This window comes from Magnolia sinica, chromosome 18, assembly GCF_029962835.1.
Source record: "Magnolia sinica isolate HGM2019 chromosome 18, MsV1, whole genome shotgun sequence".
NCBI lineage: Eukaryota > Viridiplantae > Streptophyta > Magnoliopsida > Magnoliales > Magnoliaceae > Magnolia > Magnolia sinica.
This window is the reverse complement of record NC_080590.1, coordinates 16311790-16334554: the sequence shown is the minus strand read 5'-3', so window position 1 is coordinate 16334554 and position 22765 is coordinate 16311790. Positions and strand designations below refer to the sequence as shown.

The 22765-nt window shown below is 40.1% G+C and overlaps 1 protein-coding gene across 3 annotated transcripts; it reads right to left on the bottom strand.

Moving 5' to 3' along the window:
- Nucleotides 1-7053: 7053 nt before the first annotated feature.
- Nucleotides 7054-18627, bottom strand: LOC131232645 (protein CDC73 homolog). 3 transcript variants are annotated; one of them, XM_058229030.1, is made up of 4 exons: nt 17393-18623; nt 9984-10066; nt 9723-9840; nt 7054-7225 (listed from the first exon to the last, which is right to left on the bottom strand). In XM_058229030.1, exons 1-3 carry the CDS (start codon nt 18435-18437, stop codon nt 9748-9750), a joined length of 1221 nt encoding a protein of 406 aa, XP_058085013.1. In that variant the 5' UTR covers nt 18438-18623; the 3' UTR covers nt 7054-7225; nt 9723-9747. The 3 variants fall into 3 exon arrangements, with proteins under 3 accessions (XP_058085013.1, XP_058085012.1, XP_058085014.1); XM_058229029.1 differs by lacking the exon at nt 7054-7225 and having other exon boundaries at nt 9572-9840; XM_058229031.1 differs by lacking the exons at nt 7054-7225; nt 9723-9840; nt 9984-10066 and adding an exon at nt 10378-13747 and having other exon boundaries at nt 17393-18627.
- Between the last annotated feature and the right edge of the window lie 4138 nt (nt 18628-22765).

The window sequence follows — 22765 nt, the reverse complement described above, 5'->3', positions numbered from 1 at the left end:
TCAACTTAATCCAAAAGTTCTCCGGATCCCAAGAAATTTTTAATGGTATAAGTTAAATCCTCACTTTGTGGTCCATTTAAGCCATTGACCGGATTTATTTTTTGGTTTGTAACTTAAAATTATATGAGAAAAACTATGAACGGCGTGGATAAAATACTTAGATCACGTTGGGCCCCACAGAGCCCCAGCCAGACGGATTACTTTCCGGGCGGCCGGGGGTAGGACGCAATCCGCGTCCTATACGACCAGGACGTTGCTGGAGACAGACGTTGCTGACGTGGGCTCTATGGAAATCGGATTGCGTACGGAGTTACTCAGTACGCTCTTATCGTAAAGAGTAAACTCTGTTGGGCCCCTGTGAATTTATGTGGTTTATCCACACCGTCCATCCGTTTTTCCATATCATTTTAGGGGTTGATCCCAAAATTAAAGATTATCCAAAGATCAAGTGGATCATAGCACAGGAAACAATGGAAATAATGATTTCCACCATTGAAACCTTTCTGGCCCCCACAGTGATGTTTATTTGTCATCCAAACTTGTAATAAGATCCAAAAAACATGGATGAATGGAAAAAACAAAAATAAGATTGATCCAAAACTTCTATGCCCCCAAGAAATTTTCAATGGTAGACATTCAATTCATATTGTTTCCTATGGTGTGGTCCATTTTAGCTTCATATATGCTTCAGTTTTGTGATAAGGCCCTAAAATAATTTAGTAAAATGTATGGTCGGATTGGATAAAATATATAAATCATAGTGGACCCCATAGAGTTTACCGTTTGGACAGTCAAGAGGGATGAAATTAAGTGGGATTAGGAGGGTTATCCTGTACCATCCCATTCCGTATGTTGTTTGGGATGGTGGGGATGTATTTCATCCACCACACCCTCGTAAACACCGCCAGGATCCGGCCAATCCCAACACATCCCCGCACCCTCGTAAACGCCGCCCAAATCCTGGGGTGCATGTTTTCATCACTATATGGGACCGACCGAGATATCAATGAAATATCCACTCCGTCCATCATTTTTACCCGCCTACATTTAGCCATAAACCAATTTTGACGCAGATATCCATTAGTGACTGGGGCACACCACGAGAAGCAGTGGAGATGCAATCCCATCCAATAGTGACCGTCCAAACACTCTGCGGTGTATCCCATGGGCTATCACAAACCCATGGGATCAGGGGACAAACACTGACACCACCATCTTTACATTAAATTCCATTCCATCCCTCCTAATCCCGTCGGATCGGTCTGGCCAAAAACGCCCTTATCAGCGTACCGAGTTACTCAGTACACAATCCGTCTCCGGCTCTATGAGGCTACCGTGATGTATGCGTTTTAGTCGAGAGCGGATTTGCTACTACCCCTACCACCAGCCAATGGTCGGTGCTTTGTGGGCCCTATCATGATGTATATGTTTCATCCATGCCGTCCATCTATTTTTATGGATAATTTTAAGGTATAAGACAAAAAATGAAGTATATCCCAATCTTTATTGTTTTCTTGTGGTGTGGTCCACCTGAGATTTATATCCCTCTTATTTTTGGGATGAAGCGATAAAATGATTTGGAAAAATAGATGGACTGCATGGATGAAACACATACATCATGTTGCGGCCGACAGCACCGACCACCAGCCATTGGCTGGTGGCAGGGACTGAGAGCAGCCAATCCGTTTCCATGCGCTCCCGCGATGGGGTGAGATGTGCTTCTTCAGTTCAAACGTAAAAAATAAAACGATGCTCTCGTTCCACCAACCTCGGTGGCAACGCGGCAACGCCTCTCCCTCTCTCCGCTATCATTGGCGGCAGCGGAATTCTCTCTCTCTCATCTTCACGTTTGGTGGCAAACAACGGTTGGGTCGAGAGGTGAAAGTGGTGGGATCGGCTGATCGGTCCCACAGTGAGTGAGATTGCCTGATTTTCATACTAATGGATCTGAAAAAAAAAAATAGTTCTAATAGGATACGGTATGCCTGGTGTGGTACCGTTTATATCTTATATGATGATCTAAACCGTTCATTTTTTGGATTCTATGCTGCGTAGGCTATTTCTTTTTGGAACCCGAATTCATCCACGGTAGAGATGATAACACCCGATCCATTAATTAAAGGCCGGGTGATGAGGACGCGGATTGCCTCCTACCCCGCCATCTCCAGCTGGAACGGGCAGCAGATTTGAGTGGCCACCGTGACGTATGGGTATTATCCACACCGTCCGTCCTCGGACGATGTGTGTGGGACGCACCATGTTTTCAATATTCAGTGTCTCTCTTTCTTGCGTGCGGCCACCCATGCCCCCTTCCCCCTCTCTCTCTCTCTCTCTTTCTCTCCTCCAAATAATAAACGAAAACCCCCTTCTTCCCTCTCTCTCTCTCTCTCACTCCTCCCTTGTCCCCTGTCTCTTCCCCTCATCTCATTTTTGTATCAAGCCTTAAAATGATATGTAAAAATGGATTAATGGAATGGATGAAACACAAACATCATGGTGGGGCCCACAGAGCATCGACCACCAGCCACTAGGCTGGTGGCAGGGTAGTAGCCAATCCGTTTCCCATAAATGCATGTGTTTCTAGAATAAGTCCAACCTACAAATCAACGTGTGAGGCCCACCATCATGTTTTATTGAGATTCAATATATCCATTGTAATGCCCTGGATTTCGTAACTCGAGTTTTGTACTCTTTTTCTGAAATCCCGAGAGTTAACTGGAAAAGAAATACCTACCGTTGAAAGCTTCCTGGGCTCCACCTTGATGTTTATATGCCATCCAAACCGTTTATAAGGTTATTAACACAAGGATGAAGTGAAAATATAAAAAAATTAGCCTGAAACAAAGCTTTTATGGTCATAAGAATGTTTCAACGGTTCTAACTGAACCCCTACTGTTTCCTCTCGTGTGGCCCACTTGAGTCTTGGATCCACCTAGTTTTTTGTATATTGTCCTAAAATGAGCTCACAAAACGGATAAACGGATTACATTTCCCAAAAACATGATGGTGGGCCCCACACAGCATTCTTGCGCAGGAACTTCCTGCGAAAGGCTTTCGCAGGAAATCCGCGTCCTTCCACGGCCGCTCCATTCGGATGCGGATTCGCTTCTGAACCCGACAGTACCGAACTCGCTACTGAAGTGACTGCCACCAACCCCATGGCAAGCGCGGATTCCCTGCGAAAGCTTTTCGCAGGAACTACCTGCGACTGGAAGTTAGGTGGGACCCACTGTGACGTTTACGGGAAATCCACTACGTCCATCAGGTTTGCAATATCATTTTAGATAATGGACCCTAAAATGATCTAAATCTAAGATTCAGGTGATCCGTACATCAGGTAAATGTGTATAGGTAAATTCCTACCGTTGAAACCTTACTGGGGTCCACCTTATTGTTTATATACCATCCATACCATTCATAAAGTAATTCCTACTGGGATGAGCTGATAACATAAAAATTATCCTGATTCAAATCTTCTATAGCCCCACGCCTGTTTCAACGGTGGACATTCAATCCTCTGTTATGTGACCCATATGACATTTGGATTTCCGTCAGTTATGGGTCCATGTCATAATATGATCTTGAAAAGCTGATGGACGTGTTGGATTTACCATAAACATCTCGGTGGGTCCCAACTAATTTCCCGTCGCAGGAAGTTTCTGCGAAAGCCTTTCGAAGGAAATCCGCGTCCGACGCGGATTGCGTACATTTTAGGACAACATCCAAAGAATGAGTTAAATCCTAATCTTGGTACAGCGACGTCCACATTAAAAACTTCTAAAGGCCACAAAAGTTTTAGATCAAGCTGATATTTGTGTTTTCCATTCTTTTATGGCTTTTTTAACTTTTGAACAGGTTGGATTTCAAATAAACATTATGGTGGGCTTTAGGATAGTTTCAACGGTGGAAATTACTCTCCCAATAGTTTTCTATGGTGGGGTCCACTACAGATTTTTATCTACCTCATTCTTTGGCTCATGCTCGGAAATGATATCTCAAAATGAATGGATGTTGTATCAATGAACGGTGTGGATACAACACATACATCATGGTGCGGCCCACAGAACTTGATGACGTCACTTCAATAGCCGACTCGCTACTCAACCTGTAAGTATCTAATCCGCGTCCCAGCCCGCTTCCCCAGACCGTGGGCTCGTAGTGAAAATCGGGTACGCGTCAACCAAGCTTTCGAAATTCAATGCAAAGGCACATGCGTAGAGTGAGATGAATACATCACCTGACCTCAGCTTTCTTTCTTTTATCTTCAACACATAATAATACTTCATATTTAAAATATAGCAATATATAAATGAGAAATGCTCCATTGCCCTTACACCACCACGAATTACAGTGCTTCTAGTTTCATTAGGACATTTATATAGTCCAATCCACTAACCTAGACTGTTCATTAAGTCCAACGCGCAATTCATGGGCTACCATGCAAACCACACCTGTCTAACACTGCCGAACACCTTATCAATAGCCTTTAATACGTATGGTCAAGATTGCTTATACAAAAATAAGACCAACCAATAATGGCACGCCTTCTCAGAGCGGACCTTAAGCACTAGAGCCTTTCTTTATATAAATATCTTAGTGTTCATTACACAAGGTATACCTAAAAGCTAATTAGATTAGTAGACATGTCACATGCCACGCACGTGGGTGGAGAAGCCCTTGTAAGAAGTGAGTTATTTACTACCCCATCAAAGCATGAAGCTTCAAACGTGGATTTTGAACTTGTGCACAAGACATGAACTAGTCAATTTGAACCGTCAAAATTGAAAAAACCCACCCCTAATGCGGTCGTCATTCAAAAGTAGTTTCATAGAAGTTCGGCACATTCATGAAGCATTTATTGAATGTCCCCGCTGATAAGCTATCTAAGTAATCAAAATAGTATAATGTTTTGGTCTTGGTCAAAATTGTGAGTAACAATTTTGAATAATTTAATTTGACTTGTATTCCATACGTTCACACCTGTTTTGGCACATACATGTAGACTAATAAGATGTCACTGTGTGCCTATACTATGGGCCAAATGATAATGAAACCCTACCAATGTACTAAGGATATTGTTTACACCTAGTCTGGCACAGCCAAATCATATGATCTAGAAGGCATCATATGGTAGTTGTGCTTCATGTGGTGTAGATAAACTTTTAAAAAATGACTTATAAACATGCATAATATGGTGTATGAAATGCTAAAATTCTATGACTCTCTACAAAGGCAAGTCTTATTAAAGCAATTCTCTCTCCACGCATTTAATGCTAAAAATTACATCAAAGAAAATATCTATATACCATTAAATGTCAAAGTCTTGCCAAAAGCATAGATGCCACATGGACTCTAGCAAGTTTCCTATTCGAGAGCCTAGTGACGTGAAGACTGCTCCATTTGTACAAGCAAGAGTATCTCTCTTACATACATGAATGTACATGATAAGTTATGCTTACGTGAAGAATCATGAAAATTTATACAATTGATCATTCAAATCTCTCATGATACGGAAACTTATACACAATCACCACCTCCTATAAGCCTATAAAATGAGTACATTATGAAAACCTTCGGGCCCACATCGAACACAACCATTCTACATAGCACAATGCTGCTTTTATCTTAGTTTTTAGTTTATGCACTTCTGTCCAGTTGCACTACAAAATGTCTAAGATTTAGGTTAGATTTAAATTGCTACTGCCCATTGTCATCATTACAGTACACTTGGGATTAGTATAAATATCCACAACCTTCCGTTGCTAGATCCTAATCAACTGAGTCTTTACTTGGAATTGCCTCAGTTGTTCGTCCAACAAACAATTACAAGTATTTATCTTTTGTTTATTGCTCTATTTTATTTTGTCAATATGTCAATTTTATTGAACATCAAATATTTAGATCAATAAAATCGGCATTTTTAACCCCTTTTGTTTTAAACTTGACCATCTTTGTTCTATCGAAAAATATAAAGTCTGCAATCACTAATGAAAGAAAAGTCTTGAGCGGAAGGCCAAAAAAATTCATTCGAAAGAACTAACCCCTACCTTTTTAAAATTGCATGCTCGGTGTAACTATCGGTAGTTGAGAGGCCGGTCAATCCCAAAAGTTCGGTCTTAATTAGTTTATCTCGGGATAAGGGCATTGGCATTCAATCAAACTTAAGTCAAATACAACTTTAGCATGCTCACAACTGCGCTCACTAACACGTATGACCTCGTGTTTCATTAAATTATGCAAACACCGTGTACAATTTCTTCATGTATGTGTATCAATTGTCATGCTTTGCCAAAGTACGAATGCGTCCTTTATCTTAAAAATAAGTATGTTTACGAAAAGTTAAATTGATTCACCTCCAAATTATCAAAATACCCTTTATTCAAGTTGACAATGCACCACTCTCCTGACGAAGCATGGCCCATGTAAGTCCTACCGCAGGCATTGGATGAGTCTTACCCATAGGGATACAGTGACGCAAGTGGCCCAATGCCCTACCCAATAAAAAGCCCCCTTGCATTCAATGTAGCCATCAATTGCCCTTGGCTTCTCTCGGTGTGTGTGGTAGAGATAGAATGGGAATGACATAACATGCACAGTATATGTGAGTGCTCCAATCATAAAAGTGGGACCATTGTTCAGAGATCCAGGCCATTGGCCTGTCGACAGTGGCCTAAAAATAGTCTTGAGAAGATAAATCTCATCCTTTCAATTTGCTGCCTGAAAGTAGACAGCAATGAAGACAAATGCAATGACGGGGGGCAATCTAATAGATTTCGAGGCCAAATCTAGCAGTTGGGAGGTCTTTGCAACAAGCATAGAAATAAAGCCCCTCAAAATATCGTCAATGTGTCTACATGTATATCTTAAAACCAATATTTATAGAGCTATTTACAAGGGTTCCCTCTTTTAATCCAACTTCTTTTTTGAAAGATGAAGTAATTTATTAGGGCAAAGTGCCAACAAAACAGAAAACAACAGAAATTAAAGAGAGAAAAAGCACACAGAAAACAAAAGAAACATATAACCCACACACACCCAAACAACAAGCTACCCTTCAGGGAACCCAATCACTGATATTCATCAAAGCCCGATTGAAATCTGGACTTCCAAAAATGTAAGAAAACAGAGAAAGATCATCACTGTCGCTGTTTGTCAGGCAAGTGATTTATATGGCTTTAGACAAGCCGTAAGAGTATTGCACGTACCAGTTCTTTGTATCATACACCTGTACAAAAATTGGTGTTTATATGTATTCCTGCTATTTAAAATCATAAGCAGATGCAATATGCTTTTGTGGGATAATGCCACACGTGTGATCAAGTGAGACCTAGTTTGGGCATTTTCTTGTACATGTGGAATGGGCACAAGTAGGGTGGATTGCAATTGCATCCAATAGTAGCAGAAATTTGCAGATAATATCATCCAAAAAACCACTTCTATGCAGAAGGATAGCAGTAGACAAAAGTGACTGTTGAATAGAAGAATCACACCGAAAGATTGAAAGGGACAAGAACTTCAACAGACTTTCTAGGGCATCACACCAGTAGAACCATACTAATGGTGCTTGTAATTAAAAATGATACCCAAGTAAAGCTGCCTCTCAAGGGGCCCCAGCAAACACAACTTGAAAGTGATCAACAAAGTACAGCAGTGCTGTGAATGGAATGGTAGATGCTCAACTGAAGTCTAACTCAAATCAATTTCTAAATAGATAAAAAGTCTATCCAAACCTGATTACTATAGGGGGTTACAATCCTCAAGCCCTATAAGGCCCCAGACCTGAATTTTGGACCACAACGGCCGGCTGGGCCTACAGGCCAGGCTTATTTAAATTTTGTTATTTGCTCAGCCCAGGGCTGAACTCATTGTCAATTCTTATTACTAATGTTGGTAGACCATGATTATTGCAACACATTAACGGTGTGCTCAGAAAGTGATGGGGACAACACTACCGATTATCACAACCACAACCGCAGCTGCCACCAAAATCTATACCCTGACCTCCCAAGTATTCTCATCTCCAACCATCAAATCGCCCACCATGATCATGGCCACCATGACTTCCTGAATCTCCCTTATCAGATGAAGAAACAAACGCCGAGTGATCAAGATGTAATTGAACTCTGTATTTATACTAATTGCACATTGAACATGGGCAACATCCTCCATAATGGATGGAATTTCTCCACTCCAAGATCTAAGCTTATGTGGGCTTGAACTCAAGATGAAGACCAAAATTGAATTTGATAACATGCAATTTCTCTCTGTCATCTCATGGTCTCATAATCAATCAACAGTTGTTGATATACGTTCAGTTCTTTCCATATATCCTGCAATGCTGAATAATATTCACCCACACCCTTATCTTCTTGCTAAAACGCAAAGATGTTCTGAAGCAACTCGTATATGCAAGTTACATTCATCTTACCTAAATATATTTCTTTCAAATTATCCCACACTTCTTTTTTGTTTTGAAAAAGATGACATTTGCACTAATATGCAGTTTCATGTTATTCCATAACGTAGCTTTAATATGTGCATCTTCTACCACCCATCTTTATAATCTTTTGAACTTTCAATAGGTGTATGGGACATCAATACCTCAATTTTCTTTTTTCCTATGAGAAACACTTTTACTGATGTGGCCCAATGTAAATAATTTGCACTATTAAGTTTGGATGATGTAATGTGAAGATTCTTCAACTCATATCGAGACAGAAAACTATTTTTGGCATCATTCTTGACATACATATTTAGAGGAGAATAAATCAAATACATAGGGAAGAACTTAAATTAAACTCAACCAACACTTGCTTCAAGAGCATAAATCAATGGACAGTTGGACACCACTACAAATGTACAAACAGATTCATAACAAATAAGAAAGATGGTTCACATTCATTAACAACTTTATGCACATTTGATCTTCAAACATGGCCATAGATTACTTCTATTTGATCTTCAAGTCTGGCCATAGATGCACAATTAGCCACTTTTAATGATCACAATTGATTGGATGTGTAACTGGACCTCAAGTACACTTACAGGACACAACTATACAACCTGCCATGCAGTGGTTGAACAAATAGAAAATGTGATTTGTGTAAATTAGCCCCTAAACGATTTAGAATTTCACCTTATAGAAATAACAAAAGAAAGGGAAGAGAAAGAAAGGAAAATAGACAAGTTACCGGATCAATCAGGCTCTGACACCATGTTCTTGAGAGAGAGAGAGAGAGAGAGAGAGAGAGAGAGAGATGAAAAGAGAGTTGGGGAAGGGAAAATCTTGTTGGACAAGTGAAGTTTGGAGGTGGAATATATATATATATATATATATATATATAGAGAGAGAGAGAGAGAGAGAGAGAGAGAGATATGAAAGAATATATAGAAGAAGGGAGGGCTAGCCTCTCACACCCCTAACCTCTCTATTTTATTATTAGGGCTTTCATAATAAAAGCAAGAGTACAGAATTACACCTCCAAATTTGAGTTATTATATAAGCAAAGCCCATGGGCCTAAACTCTATTCTAAAACATATTTTAGCCCAATAATACTGAGAAACCACACGTGAGATCATCACAGTCCAATAACTAACGTTCCCATAAATCAAATTTACATTGATTGTGAATCTTTCATACAAATGAGTGAGAAATTTTTGAAAGATGAATTTCCAACATAATTTGCAAATTAGCATATCAAAAGCACCAACAGAAACTCACATATTTTTATAATTCTTTGGAAACCTCACGTATGTGACCTTGAACGCACAAATTCTTCTAGCCTGTCCCATACCTCAAGTGCTGCAGCCCTGTCCTGGTGCCTTTTATTCTTGCTAATCTGCCCATCAAAGTCACACCACACACAATCTAAGATAAATGACAAAACAACCATGATAGAAAAAAGAGGAGATATTCAAGCGATATAATGAATGCCTGAGTTTTCCAACAAACCAAGGAGGTCAAAAAGATAAGTTTACTCACCGAAATAATCTTAACATTCCACTGTTTCACTGTCTTTGCAGACTCCACACTGTCATCTTCAAAACGCATGTAAAACCCGATGACTGCATTAATTCAAACAACATACATTTTCAGTGGAACCCACTCCTTTCTCACTCTACTTGAGTCAGTTCACAGATAACAAGCACTGAGATAAGCAGGTGAACTTTTACAAAGGAAGATCTGGCATGCAACAAATCCTTTCCTGTTCATGTGAATGCTTAGAGTTTCATAGGCTACTTTCAAAGGAAGTAGAGAATTGGGAATGAAATCTAGTCCTTGTGAACTGAATCCTAAAAGCCATGATGCCAGTCAAGTAAGGCAATAGAGAAATTTGGCCAAGTGAACTGAAAGGACTGGGCTGTTCAGGAGGAAAAAAAACATTTTGGTAGAGCCCTTTAATGCAATTCTACTCCTAGAATTATGGTTAAAAGTGAGACATAGCCCATAATGATGATTTCCTCAGGAACGTGATAAAGTGCAGCTGCTCCTCTAGGTCTACATTTAGTCATTCTTTCAAGATATTTTGATCGAAAATGAGGTCATTTAGGGGTATCTTTGAGTGTTGTCCAGTTTGCACCCAATGCATACAGAAATCCAAACAAGCAAACATCTCATGCACTGACTGAAGATGAGTTCTTCGTGCAGCCAGTTGTGGGGCGTACTATGGCGTTTGTACATCCAACCAATTGAGCAGGGTCCCCTCACCATGAGAATGGATGCACCCAAAACAGGCCAATTCAACCATTATGTAGGCCACAGCATAGAAGCCATTGGAAAATCACCTAAAAACCCCAAATTCACATGGGACCCATCTTAATGGTTGGATCGGCCTAATTTTTGAGGCGTCCCATGTCATAGTGGTGAAATCCTTCTGGATGGGTTGGATTCCATACAACACCATGGTGAGCCCCCACAAGCCAACTAGTTCCATATGAGACTGCATGCTGGTTATGCAGCTGAGTAGGACAATTTGACATGATTACATAATCAAAAGAGAAGATTTATTGATGGGTATATATTCAAGGATGCTATCTTGTTATTGGGGCCAATGAGGCAACATAATACTCTGGTTAATTCCTTCAATCTGGTGAGATGGACTGGAATAACTCAAGTTTATTATTGAAACGTCAAGTTTTGATGGATAGAAAATGTAGAGTATGAAGGAACCATTTGAAGAAAACTTTTGCATTGACGGAATCTAACATTCCAAAACATGGAATTTAACTTCCAAGTATAACGAGATCCAACAGTAACAATAGGTGGTTGAACCTTTTCAAGTAAGCAAATTCTGAGACCATAATCCAGGCAAATATAGCTAGAGAGTTTATATACTAAGACTCTTTTTCTTTTCTTTTTCCTTTTTTTTCCTTGCTAAATCAATCAAGACCTACTATATGTTACCGAACAAAGTCATATAAAAACATTGTAAACAGAGTCCAGAAAAGAGGTTGCACGCATGGATGATATCAAGATGGATGAGCAGGCTCTCCATATTCACAACAAAATCATTGAAGGCCGCTAGTCCCAAACACAGAGTATAACACGGAAACCATGCAAAACTCCAGTGTTGTTCGAATCATCGACTGTATTGGCTGATACTATCAGCATCACAGGTGTGCGATATTCTAAACAGGGGTGTGTAACAAAAGATGCAATGCATCTACGATATTATCACCAATACATGCCGATATAACACTATTGAATTTATTATGATATATTGACAATGGTCCTGTTGCTTAAATACCAGGTATCAATTAATAGTTGCAATATTTCTAAGCACGACAATGACAACAATAAATATCTTTGAAAAAATATCAAAAAATTAAAAATTGACCACATTTTTGGGGAGACGTATATTCCTAGATAAGTTTTAACAACTCCACTTGAGTTGTTTCGCATTAAATCACGAATGTGATGGAGAAATCATGATCTGAGAGCAGAATCAGGTTGAAAAGCCAAGGGTGAAAAAAGTTGTTTGAGTTCATTTTATTTTTCAACATGTTAGGAAAAAAAAAAATCAAGTAGAAATCCACATCATTGTCCTCTGAATATTAGACGTTGGCTTTCGTTTCTTCTATAGCAGTGGATTAGCTGGACTTGAAGGCCGGATTGTTGATCATGGCTTCTTCCTTTGCTCTTGATAGGCTTCCTGTTGTTGTTTTGTCACCTTTCTCACCACGAGTCCCAATCTATGAGCTTTGGTTGTTGGCATGGGACTGACCTTTGACAATTTCCTTGGAATTCACCAATTTGAATACCAAATCACAGCCACCTTTACTTTCAACTTGATGCTTGAGCCACAACCACTTCACCTTGTGATTCCTATCCGTTGGTCAATCCATCCATTGATATATTAGTCAATCCAACAGTCGATTACTCATATTCATTTCCTTGGATTGGGACACTTTCATAAGGAACATCTTATGATTTTCAAATGCCACTTCCTTAGGTTCCATCTTTTCCTTTGGTACTTTCGCCAGTTTTCGCCCTTCCTCTCCTGAAGTCCTGAAGAACAGCTAGATCTCAAATAACAGGTTCACTGATGATCCTTCTTCCACATTTCATGAATTTATATGCTTTCTTATTTTCATCATGGATGGCTTTTCAACTATGTATCCACAGTGTTCCGAGTATCAAATAACAATGGTCCATGAGAGTGACATTGAATCATACATCCTCTGAGTGCTTTTCTCCAAAGAAATAAGCTAAAAGGTCCCTTTTTTTCTTTTTTGGAAACGAAAAAAAGGTCCCATTTTATTAGACATCACACTTTGGAAAACATGCTAACCTTCGACCTTTTTTTTTTTTGTGAAGGATTTTGATATTTTATTAGAAAAGAACTTATACAAAAGAATGAAAGACATCAACCAGGATAAAAGAGGACAACCCACGATCTCCTTAAGAAGACCCCATGATTATCAACAAAAACCTTTGCGCTCGAGTCCAAACTACAGCCACAAGTTTGGCTTTGAGGGAAACTTGAGGTGCCGCTCCCACTTCGGACTTGTGCTCAATGTCGTCAAATAGCATATAATTGCATAAGCCATCAGCCTAGGCTGATCGCTTATGTGATCTCTCAGACTAATGGCTTTTTAAAAAAAATTTTAAAAAAATAATATTGAAAAAATCATTAATTAAGAAAATTGTCTAATTACTACAAGTGATTTGATTGGGTATTTTTTACCTATTTCCTTGTAGTTTGTCAATTAGACCATTTATACGTTATATAACAAAATAAATTTAAACAATCAACAAGTTACACTAAAAGAGAATTAATTATTAAAAACTACGAAAATAGAAATTGTATTGATAAATTGAATCTTGATGAGTTGATGCATACAATACAAGTTAAAGGTACTCTACAAGTTACAAGTTACAACTTATTACAATCTACAAGAAATATGACCGTTGGCCATTATGCCATCGTATACTAGAGTATGCCATGGTTATGCGATTATGTCATGGCATAACCATCACATACTTTAGTATGCCATATTGCCAGGGCATACTCCGTGCATGGCATATGCGATCATCGCATATGTAATCTGAGCCAATGTATGCGATTGTGCGACCAATGTATGCAATTGTGCAAACACATAATCACTTATTGATCGCACATGACAACACTACTTGCGGTTCTACTCCCGCTTCCTAGCCTTTTTATACCTAACAACATGTTGACACAAACACTTCCCCGCTCCCACTCCCGAATATGTTGCCGCTTTGCTTCACGCTTCATGCAACTACAGCAAAACCACAACAAGAAGGCATAACTTGTCCTATAAGATCCAACTAATTTGCTCGTTCAGTATTGCCAATAGCACGATGTTATACTTCATTAAGAAGAAGGAAAGAAAGAAGAGAGGGAAAAGAAGCAAAGATGTTCATCGGAGCTAAAAAGGAATTAGACTACATACCCTGCAATTAAAAAAGAACCCAAAGCAGATGATCCATCCCCACAATGACTAGGAAAGTGAATATCTGACTGTAATGTCATGCAATTGCAATTCAATGCAACCAAGCATAAGCCATGGATTGTTAGTCCTAAGAACAGCAAAGGAGATTTAGGTTCTTGTGGCAAAACACATTTCCAACAACACGATCTTACCCACCTGTATCAACTTCATGAAGAAATTTCCAACCTGCAGCAGGGAGGAAGATCCATTAAGGAATACTTTGCTGGATTACAACAATAATGGAAATAATTGGATCACTGCCAAACCATCTTTAAATCCTGAGGATGTCTAGAAACAGATAGGGCAGCTAAGAATCTTTAAGTTTCTGGGTGGTCTTCGCCCAATTTTGAGTTGCCACATGTACAGAATCTTAGGAGAGAACCCTTGCCTAGTTACCTCCCCTAGAATCAGTATACAACTACAAAAGGGGTAAGGCCAGTAGACGAACCACCAAAGTCGAAAACAATACTAACGAGAAAGATCTCCTCTAGCAATCTAATCCAAGGCATTTAAGGGGCAAGGACCAGGATGAGGATACACGTAAAAAAATCATTTGTGTAGTACCCACCCAGGGACAGCATGCTAGAGAACAATTTTGGATTCTAAATCCAAACCTTCATCCAAGGAGTTCAGTTAAAATCCTCGAACCAATTCAGCTTCAATTGAACATGAGAACTCCAGCGACCATTTCAGCACTTTCAAACCTTCCTACCTATTACCTCTCCTTATTCTGATGTCCGAAGTCCAGCATTTGAAGAGTAGATAAGCTTATGAGAGATTTTCTCTAGAATGGCAATTTAGATGGCCACAAGTTTCACCTCCTAAGTTGGTATGACGTCTGCAAACCTTATACAGAAGGGGGAACTGGCATTAGGATCCTCTCCAATGTCAAATATTCTCTTCATGGGAAGTGGTTGTGGCGCTTTGGTTCAAAAGAAGGTCATTGGTGGAGAATCGTTGCCTCTAAATATGGGGTTGAGGAGGGTGGTTGGTTTACCAAATCCTCCTCCTCTATAGAGAGGGTCTTCAATCTGGAAAGCCATATCTGGAATCCTCCCCCAATTCTGGGAAAATGTCTCCTTCGGTGTGGTTGATGGATCTCGTATTTTCTTCTGGATCAATCATTGGATTCCTGACAGACCTTTGGCTTATATGCGTTCCCTGCTCTAGCCAAAGTTGCTCCTAATCTCTCTATTTCTGTTGCTAATTGTTTTTCGACTATTGGTTCAGGAGTCTAGAGTTCCCCTTGCAGAAGAGGACTTTCTAAGAGCGAAATCAATGATTTGCTGGAGCTTTTGAGGCTTCTTCAAGGCGTTCACCTGGCTGCTGGAATGGATAATTCCTTTCGTTGGTCTCCCTCCTCAACAAAGTTCTTCTTGCCCTTACTCAAAGCTCCCTCCCAACTTCCAGATGGGCTCTTCCCTCCCCTCATTTGGAAGGTTGGAGCTCTTCCTAAGGTGGTTGCCTTTGTCTGCCTCCTAGCTCGAGAAAGAGTTTTAATGGTGGACAATCTGCAAAGGAGAGGCATGATACTCCTTAACGTTTGTCTCCTTTGCAGTAGCAATGCTGAGTCGATCAAGCACCTTTTCCGGCACTGTTCGTTTGCCAATGAAGTTTGGTCGGCCATCCTGTGAAAGCTTCATCTCATTTGGGTGATGCCCAACTCGATTTCTGGTCTGTTGTTTGCCTAGTTCGAAAGAAGATATGGTGGTGATTATTTTACCATTCGGCGCCTAGCAATGATGGCCTCTCTACGGTCTCTTTGGAGAGAGAGAAACTCCTGCTGCTTTCGGAATTTCTCCTCTTCCTCCACTCGGGTGTTTTCCTCCCTTCTCAGGGATCTCAAGGATAAGGTTGTGAGTTCTTCCCTCAGTGATTCCTCCATTATTTCCTCTCCTGGGATGGCCTTTCTCCCTTTTTTGGGTTCAATTGTTTCAACTTCTTTCAGTTTTATGTTTCAAGTTGTATAGCTTCTTTGTTTTTTGAGTCTGTTTTTTGTGAAGTGTGGAATTCTTTTTCTTTTTCCTTTGTTTGGATTGCCTTGGTTCCCTTAATAATATCTTCAATCTTCAAAAAAAAAAAATCAGCTTTGGTGTCTAAATCTAATTCCAACAATAAAGTTTGAGTCATTCTTAGGCAAACTGAATTAGGACATTTGTCTCCAAAATCTTTGTTTAGTATTTCCCAATAAATTTGACAGTATTCATGAATTCCAATGTGAAACCTGTGAAATAATAAACACCGTAGAAATTTGTTTCCTTCCATCCATAATAAAAGCACTAATGCATTTCATCTTATTCATTTTGATGTTTGGAGGCCTGCCCCAATTACTACCATCTTTGGTTTTCAATATTTTATTTCCTTCTTTGACGCTTATTCCCAACACACATGGATCTACATAATAAAAGGTAGAGAAGAGGCATCTATGATCACAAAGACTTTTCTTAAGACAGTCTTAACTCAATTTAATACCAAAATTAAATGTTTTTTGCTCTAACAATGCACAAGGATATCTTCACAAAATGAGGTAGAGTTTCAACCACCCTGTCCCTGTGCCCAAAATAGAATAGCATCGCAGAGAGGGAGAATCATTGCCTCTTTGAGGTCACACAACCTCTTTTGGTTGGCATGTCTACTCCAAAATCTTATTGGAATGAGGTTACACTGATGGTAACTTATGTGATCAATACAACACCTAGCACTTGCTTGATGGTAGCTATCCTTTAAAAGCATTGAGACCTGATGTTCATCTTTTTTGCATAGCTCGTAAAGTTTTCAGATGCGTTTGCTCTGTACATGTTCTTGGTCGATCTTGAAACACATTAAGCCTTTTGATGCAATCGGCCCACATCCCACACATGTGCACGAGAAAAGGTCCACTTTCTTTTTTAAGCCTATATCTAATTTCCTTTTTCTTTCATATCTCTATATTAAGAAATAAGTAAATCTTAGATTTTTCTTACTTTGTGCTTTCTTATTTTAGGGATTCTATATCAGGAAATAAGCATTATTTTTCCTATTTTGGAGATCTTGGCTACCTAGGAATCCTGTTTTTAGATTTCATATATTATGAAGAAGATGGTAAGCACTTATTATAAATAAGCCTTCGGCTTATGGAATAAGACACAGTTGAATGGTATTCTCTTTGAGTAAAGTCTCTTATTTCTTTGAAGTAGTTGTTGAAAGGGGAGAAGTGATCTCTGGTCTAAGACTAGAAGACTATTAAGCTTGATCATAGTCTTGCATTCTTTCTCTTTTTGTGGTTCGAACTTCAATCTAATACATTGAATCTTATTGCAATTAGTTTCTTCCTTGATCCAGTTGCATTACCTTCATCAACCGAATGCATCTTCGCTTGTTAAAAAAATATCACCATCTACGAATCCAGAAAAAGGAAAATAATAATAAAAATAAAATTCGTTATTGACTCACTCTTATTGAAGATTTCGACATGATCCTTGAAAGGCCAATCCTTGAACTGCCACTCCTTCCCTAAAACAAAGACTGCAACCACCCTTTCCCAGTCCTCTGACTTCATCGTCGATGGCTTGTCCCTCACCTCATATGCGGCCACCACTCGATCCCTACTGAACTTCTTCTGCACCGTAACACAGTCCGGCTTCGACGCCCCCATCTTCATCTTCACATCCGTCGGCACAAACACCCCATCCTCCAGAAACTCCTTAACATTGTAGATCGTGATCAGTGTCTGGGATGCACTCGGCACCAGGATGATTGGGACCCCCTCCCCAATCTTGCTCCCCTTCAGATGCATCTTTGGTTTCGGCGTTGACTCGAATCCCGCATCATCACCCCCACCAACCCCGCCGTCAGGCCCCAGCAGCCGGCTTTTCGCCACCAGCCCATCCTTCCGCTGTTGCGACTCCGCCCGCTGCCGCTCCTCCTCCCGCCGCGTTGACGCCACTAGAACACCGTAAAAGTCCCGGTGCCGGCATTCCAGGAGCGACTCCCTGTCTTTAAGAGGCTTCTCCAGAGCCTTAATCATGGAAACATAGTCGACAGGCCGTTCAGGTAGAATCCTCGAATCCTCGCCGTTCTCGTCTTTCTCCGCAGGGGGTCCGTCTTTGGGGAAGGGTAGGGATGGATCCTCGGGGCGGTATTCTTCCACGTCAACAACGGAGGAATGGACGGTGGGGATGAGAAGTTCGATAGCGTCATGTGAGGCGATCTTGCCCTGAAGGTATTCGAGCAAGGGCTTCCTGTCAGGGAGAGTGACGGAAGGGATCTTGAGGTTGCGAGCGTTCTGAAGGTACTCTATGTGCTTCAGGTGGTGGTTCTTTATGTAATAAACGAGAGTTTCAAGGGTATATAGATTCCCTTGCTTGGAGCGGTAGCCGGTGGAGGCCGAGCAGGGGAAGGAGTAGTCCGAGCCGAACCGGAACTCGTCGCCGACTCGCACTACTTTGTCGAGTTCGCCCCGGATGGTGAAGTCTCGGAGGGCAGAGAGCGGGTCCATTGAGGGCACGCAGTGCAATTTCGAGGGGATACGAGGGTTTTCTTCAAGATGGGAGTGATGAAGAGTAGCAGTATAGGAGGGAAAGAGGGAGTGACGGCAAGCCGTTTGCAGGTAAAAGTTTAAAGACCTGCGTAGCGTACGACGGATGATGCTACAGAGTTGCTTGAAATGGCGTACCTGGTACCAAGTAGTTTTAACCTAAACCATGATAGATTTCGCTTATTTGATTCTGTCTGTCGGATTGGTGGACATTTATTGGACGGTTACAAATGAAAATATCCAATGGTCACAAACAAGTGTCCACGAATCAGAGGTTATTAGTATTCAATCAATTTGATTTTGGCAACTGGACCTCTCGATTATGAGTTAGTACAGTTTAATCCGTTTAACTTGAGTTGATGCAGTGGTGTGCATAATTGAGTAGGTGTTAGGTTTATAATGTAAGAATACCAGGATCGGACCTGGCTCATTGACACACACGTAGAGACTACTAGCTCATCTAACAGTTGGAGATAAAAGGCGTGGAGCTGGGCACTGACTGACTTGACTCGATAAAATCGACTGTCCCACTCATTTATATCCCATCGAACCGAGTGGGTGAGACTGCATTTCTAACAAGTGAATATAGGTTTTGAGTTATGATTTCAGCCTATGGATACTTGACTCGGCCTGGTACTTGTGATTGGATCGGACTTAGGCCATATTAGTCCACGCTAGACCCGGACTTGGATTGAGTTAGGTATGATGGACTCAGTACCAAGTCGGGTCGAATTCAAGCCTTTTTTCAAAATCAAATCAAGTCAAATCAACCCTAGCTTTGTCCGACTGGACTCAATACCCACCTCTAGGTATGAATGGGCCCATCAATAACCCCCTGGGGCGCTCTAGCTTCACCTGCTTCAAGCTAGAATTGGGTTGGGAGATATGGTCCAAGGGCCAGGCTTCGGCCTAATATTGAAGAAGTCCATTTATTAACCAGGTTGGACTTAGGCTATGTAAAAAGGCCCATCAGCCCGGCTTGAGTCTCACCCCCGCCTAATCCATTTATGATTTCCAAAAGTATATTCATAAGTTTCACTCTTTTTTAACGAATTTATTGAAATATTTAATAACTAATGTAGATTAAATAACTTATCAGTATAAATTAATATTTAGAGTTGGATTAGGGTCACACTCTAGCTAAGTAGATTATTAGCTTACATAGTCAAGCTTGAGCCTATTCATTTTGGCCCATAACATGCACACGCTAGGTGAGCCACATGTGGACTGGGCCAATAGAGCCAGCCTTACTGTTTGGTATCAGTAAGGGTGAAAATGAGTTAGGCAGGCATAATGGGTTATTAGACTTTAGACTGATCTAATAATACGTGAATCTAGTAATTACAATATGTTTTAGCTGTATGGCCTATCTTGATTTGTGAGTCCATTCCAACTTGCCCATTAAATGCACAAAATGTTGGTGCTTTTTTTTTTTTCACACGTACTGACGCCCTAATGGGTGCTCAAACCCATGACCTGGAGTTGAGATTCTTGTGAGTTTACCACTGAGCCGAGCCATAAGGTTGCAGGCCACAGTTCGTTTTATATATGATATCCGGCCTCGTCAATAACTTAGATGGACCATGCCAAAGGGAATTATGGTAGACATTGAAGAGGACAATACCCGCTATAGAAACTTCTAAATGGAACATGGGTCTACCACGTCATACACATGCCATCCAGCCGGCTTGTAAGTTCACTTGAAAGAACAATCTTAGCCATCGGATAATGTGGGTTGTGCATTTTAGTGCCCATTCGTATATTGCTTAATTACATGCTTGAAATCCTCTAGGCATTGCCATTTATTGTTTATGGCCCATACACTGTCTATTGTTCTCCACTGAAAAATAAATACTAGGTGTGCTTGTAAGAATCAAGGAGGTCCATCAAGCCTCGTGCACAGAAAAGCATGAAATTCATGACATAAATTGGACTAGAATCTCGTGTTTATTTTAATGCACCGAGATACATACAGCAAAAAAAAAAAAGAAAAAAATCAAAATAATAGACTCAGAAAGATAAAACAAGAATACGGAAGTTGAGGCATACTATAGTTTTTCTTAAATACAAATTTACTCTCGTAGAAAGATTCTAGATGCACCGGTTCCGATAAGTCTGTCTCCGAAATATAACACCCTTCTTTCAAGATGAACGGTGTTGATCAAGTGCACTTTCAATCTCTACCACATGAATTTAAGGATGTCTGTTCTGATTTACCAAAAAATAACATAAAGGGAAAAATCAGAGATGAGAAAAAAAAAAAATTTTAAATGAATGATTTTACAGTAGAGAGGATATGTCTTTATAAAGGAAAAATAGGTAGTTGTTGAGATTCAAAATGCATGCGAGCGACATAATAAATGCATGTCAGTGCATGCCAGCTCACAAAATTTAAGTGTACAATAACACTTTTATCTTCATGGGCATAAGCACAAAACATATGCTAAGAAAATTAGAAGGCTCGATCAAAAGATATATCATGCCGTGCTGCAACCCGGAGGCTTTAATATAAAAGCTTAGTTTTCTTAATAATTTTTCAAAGTAGGCAAAACTAAATCAAATTAAGACAAGTTAGTTAACAAAGAAAGAAACTATTTTTTAAAATATTTCTTTTTAACCCTTTTAATTTAACATCCCATTAGCTTATGTTCAAGTACAATGGCATGCCATCTGGATGATTCCACGCGTGCCACCATGATAGGCAAGTGCGATATCTAAAACGTTTATTAGGTGAGTCTAATCATATGGGCATTCTTGCCCAAAAATCAGCCCTGGCCACTTGTCAGCTGAGCCATTATGTTAGAAAGAGATGAATGGCTTAGAAAACTTCAGCCAGTTTTCAGAGTTGTGCATTTACTTCGTAAACTCTGGCCCACTTGATTAGAGGCCTGACATTATGCTTAGACGAGGAAATCAATGTAGAGTGATTGTTATGATGGGTAGATTTGATCTCATTCCATGTATTGTGCCCACATGGTGGGACGGCGTTTGCAAGATCTATCTCATACATGTGTTTGTGCCTTCAAGAATACGTGTGCTTAGTAAAGATTTTGAGCACGGAACCTTTTTTGTTTAGGAGGAAGTGGAGCTTTTTTTTTAAAATTAAAAATAAAATTTACAGCGTTATTTCATTTAGGAATTCCATGACCAATGATTGGATGGTTTGAATGATCCAAAATGTAGAAATTTAATTAGCCCAACTACAGAACAAATCTAAGAAAAAAAAATTGATATGCAACACTCCAAACAGCAGAACCTAACATCGTTATTTCATGAGGATGTCAATTATTAAACTTTGAAATCCATGATGCATGCAAACAGACCCTGAACATTGTAAATGAAGGCCATTGTAATTGTGAATTTGAGAGAGGGGTGCCATTGTTTTAAGTAGGGAGTTTAGATTAATTTTGTCATTTAGGGGGTGAATAGACCATAAGTTACTTTTAATAAGTTACTTATGTCATTAATAACTTATTTTGGTTTCTACTTAATTAACCAATAAGTATATTGGGTAAACAATGTATTTATCATCCAAAAAATAAAAAAGCATATTTGGTTCCCAACATTAAAAGTAATTATCCCATAAGTTCTGTCCATCATGTGGGGCTAACATTTGATGTGGATTGTTGGTCCCACCTTTTGATGTGGATTGTCCATCATGCAGGGCCCACCTTGGTTGTGAGTCATTCATCATTAGGGCTTGATCTTTAATGTGCATAGTCCATTAGATAGGGCCCACATTTGATGTTAGTTATCTATCATATGGGGCCCACCATCAATGTTATTGTCCATTGCGTGGGGCCCATCTTCAATATCCATGGCCCATCATGTGGAGCCCACCTTTGATGTGGACCGTCCATCATGTGGGCCATCCATTATGCAGGACCCGCCTTAGATATGGGCCACTCATCATTAGGCTGACCTTTGATGTAAACTATCCATCATGTGGGGTCCACCTTGATGTGGATCATCCATCGTGTAGGCCCCACCATTATTAATTGCCCATCATGTGGAGCTCACCTTTGATGTGAGTTGCCCATCATGTGAGCCCTACCTTGGATGTAGGTTGATTCACCTTAGATGCGGGCCATTCACCATTAGGGGCGGACCTTTGATGTGGATTGTCCATTATGTAGGGCCACTTTGATATGGACCATCGCAATGTGGGGCCCACTAGATCATCTACTCATTCATCGGATGATTTTCTTATTTCGTGAACTTATAATGGGTTCATGGCCACAAAAAACATAAGCTCTTAAATGTTTTCTTAAGCTGTCTATCATTAGTAA

Bases quoted from the DNA above. Each gene is read 5' to 3' on its own strand.
- LOC131232645 (XM_058229030.1), bottom strand. From the start codon at position 18,437: ATGGACCCGCTCTCTGCCCTCCGAGACTTCACCATCCGGGGCGAACTC. The intron at 10,067-17,392 runs GTGAGTCAATAA...GAATTAATGCAG, and splicing joins TGTCGAAATCTTCAATAAGA to TCATCGGGTTTTACATGCGT. The intron at 9,841-9,983 runs GTGAGTAAACTT...TTTGATGGGCAG, and splicing joins GGAATGTTAAGATTATTTCG to ATTAGCAAGAATAAAAGGCA.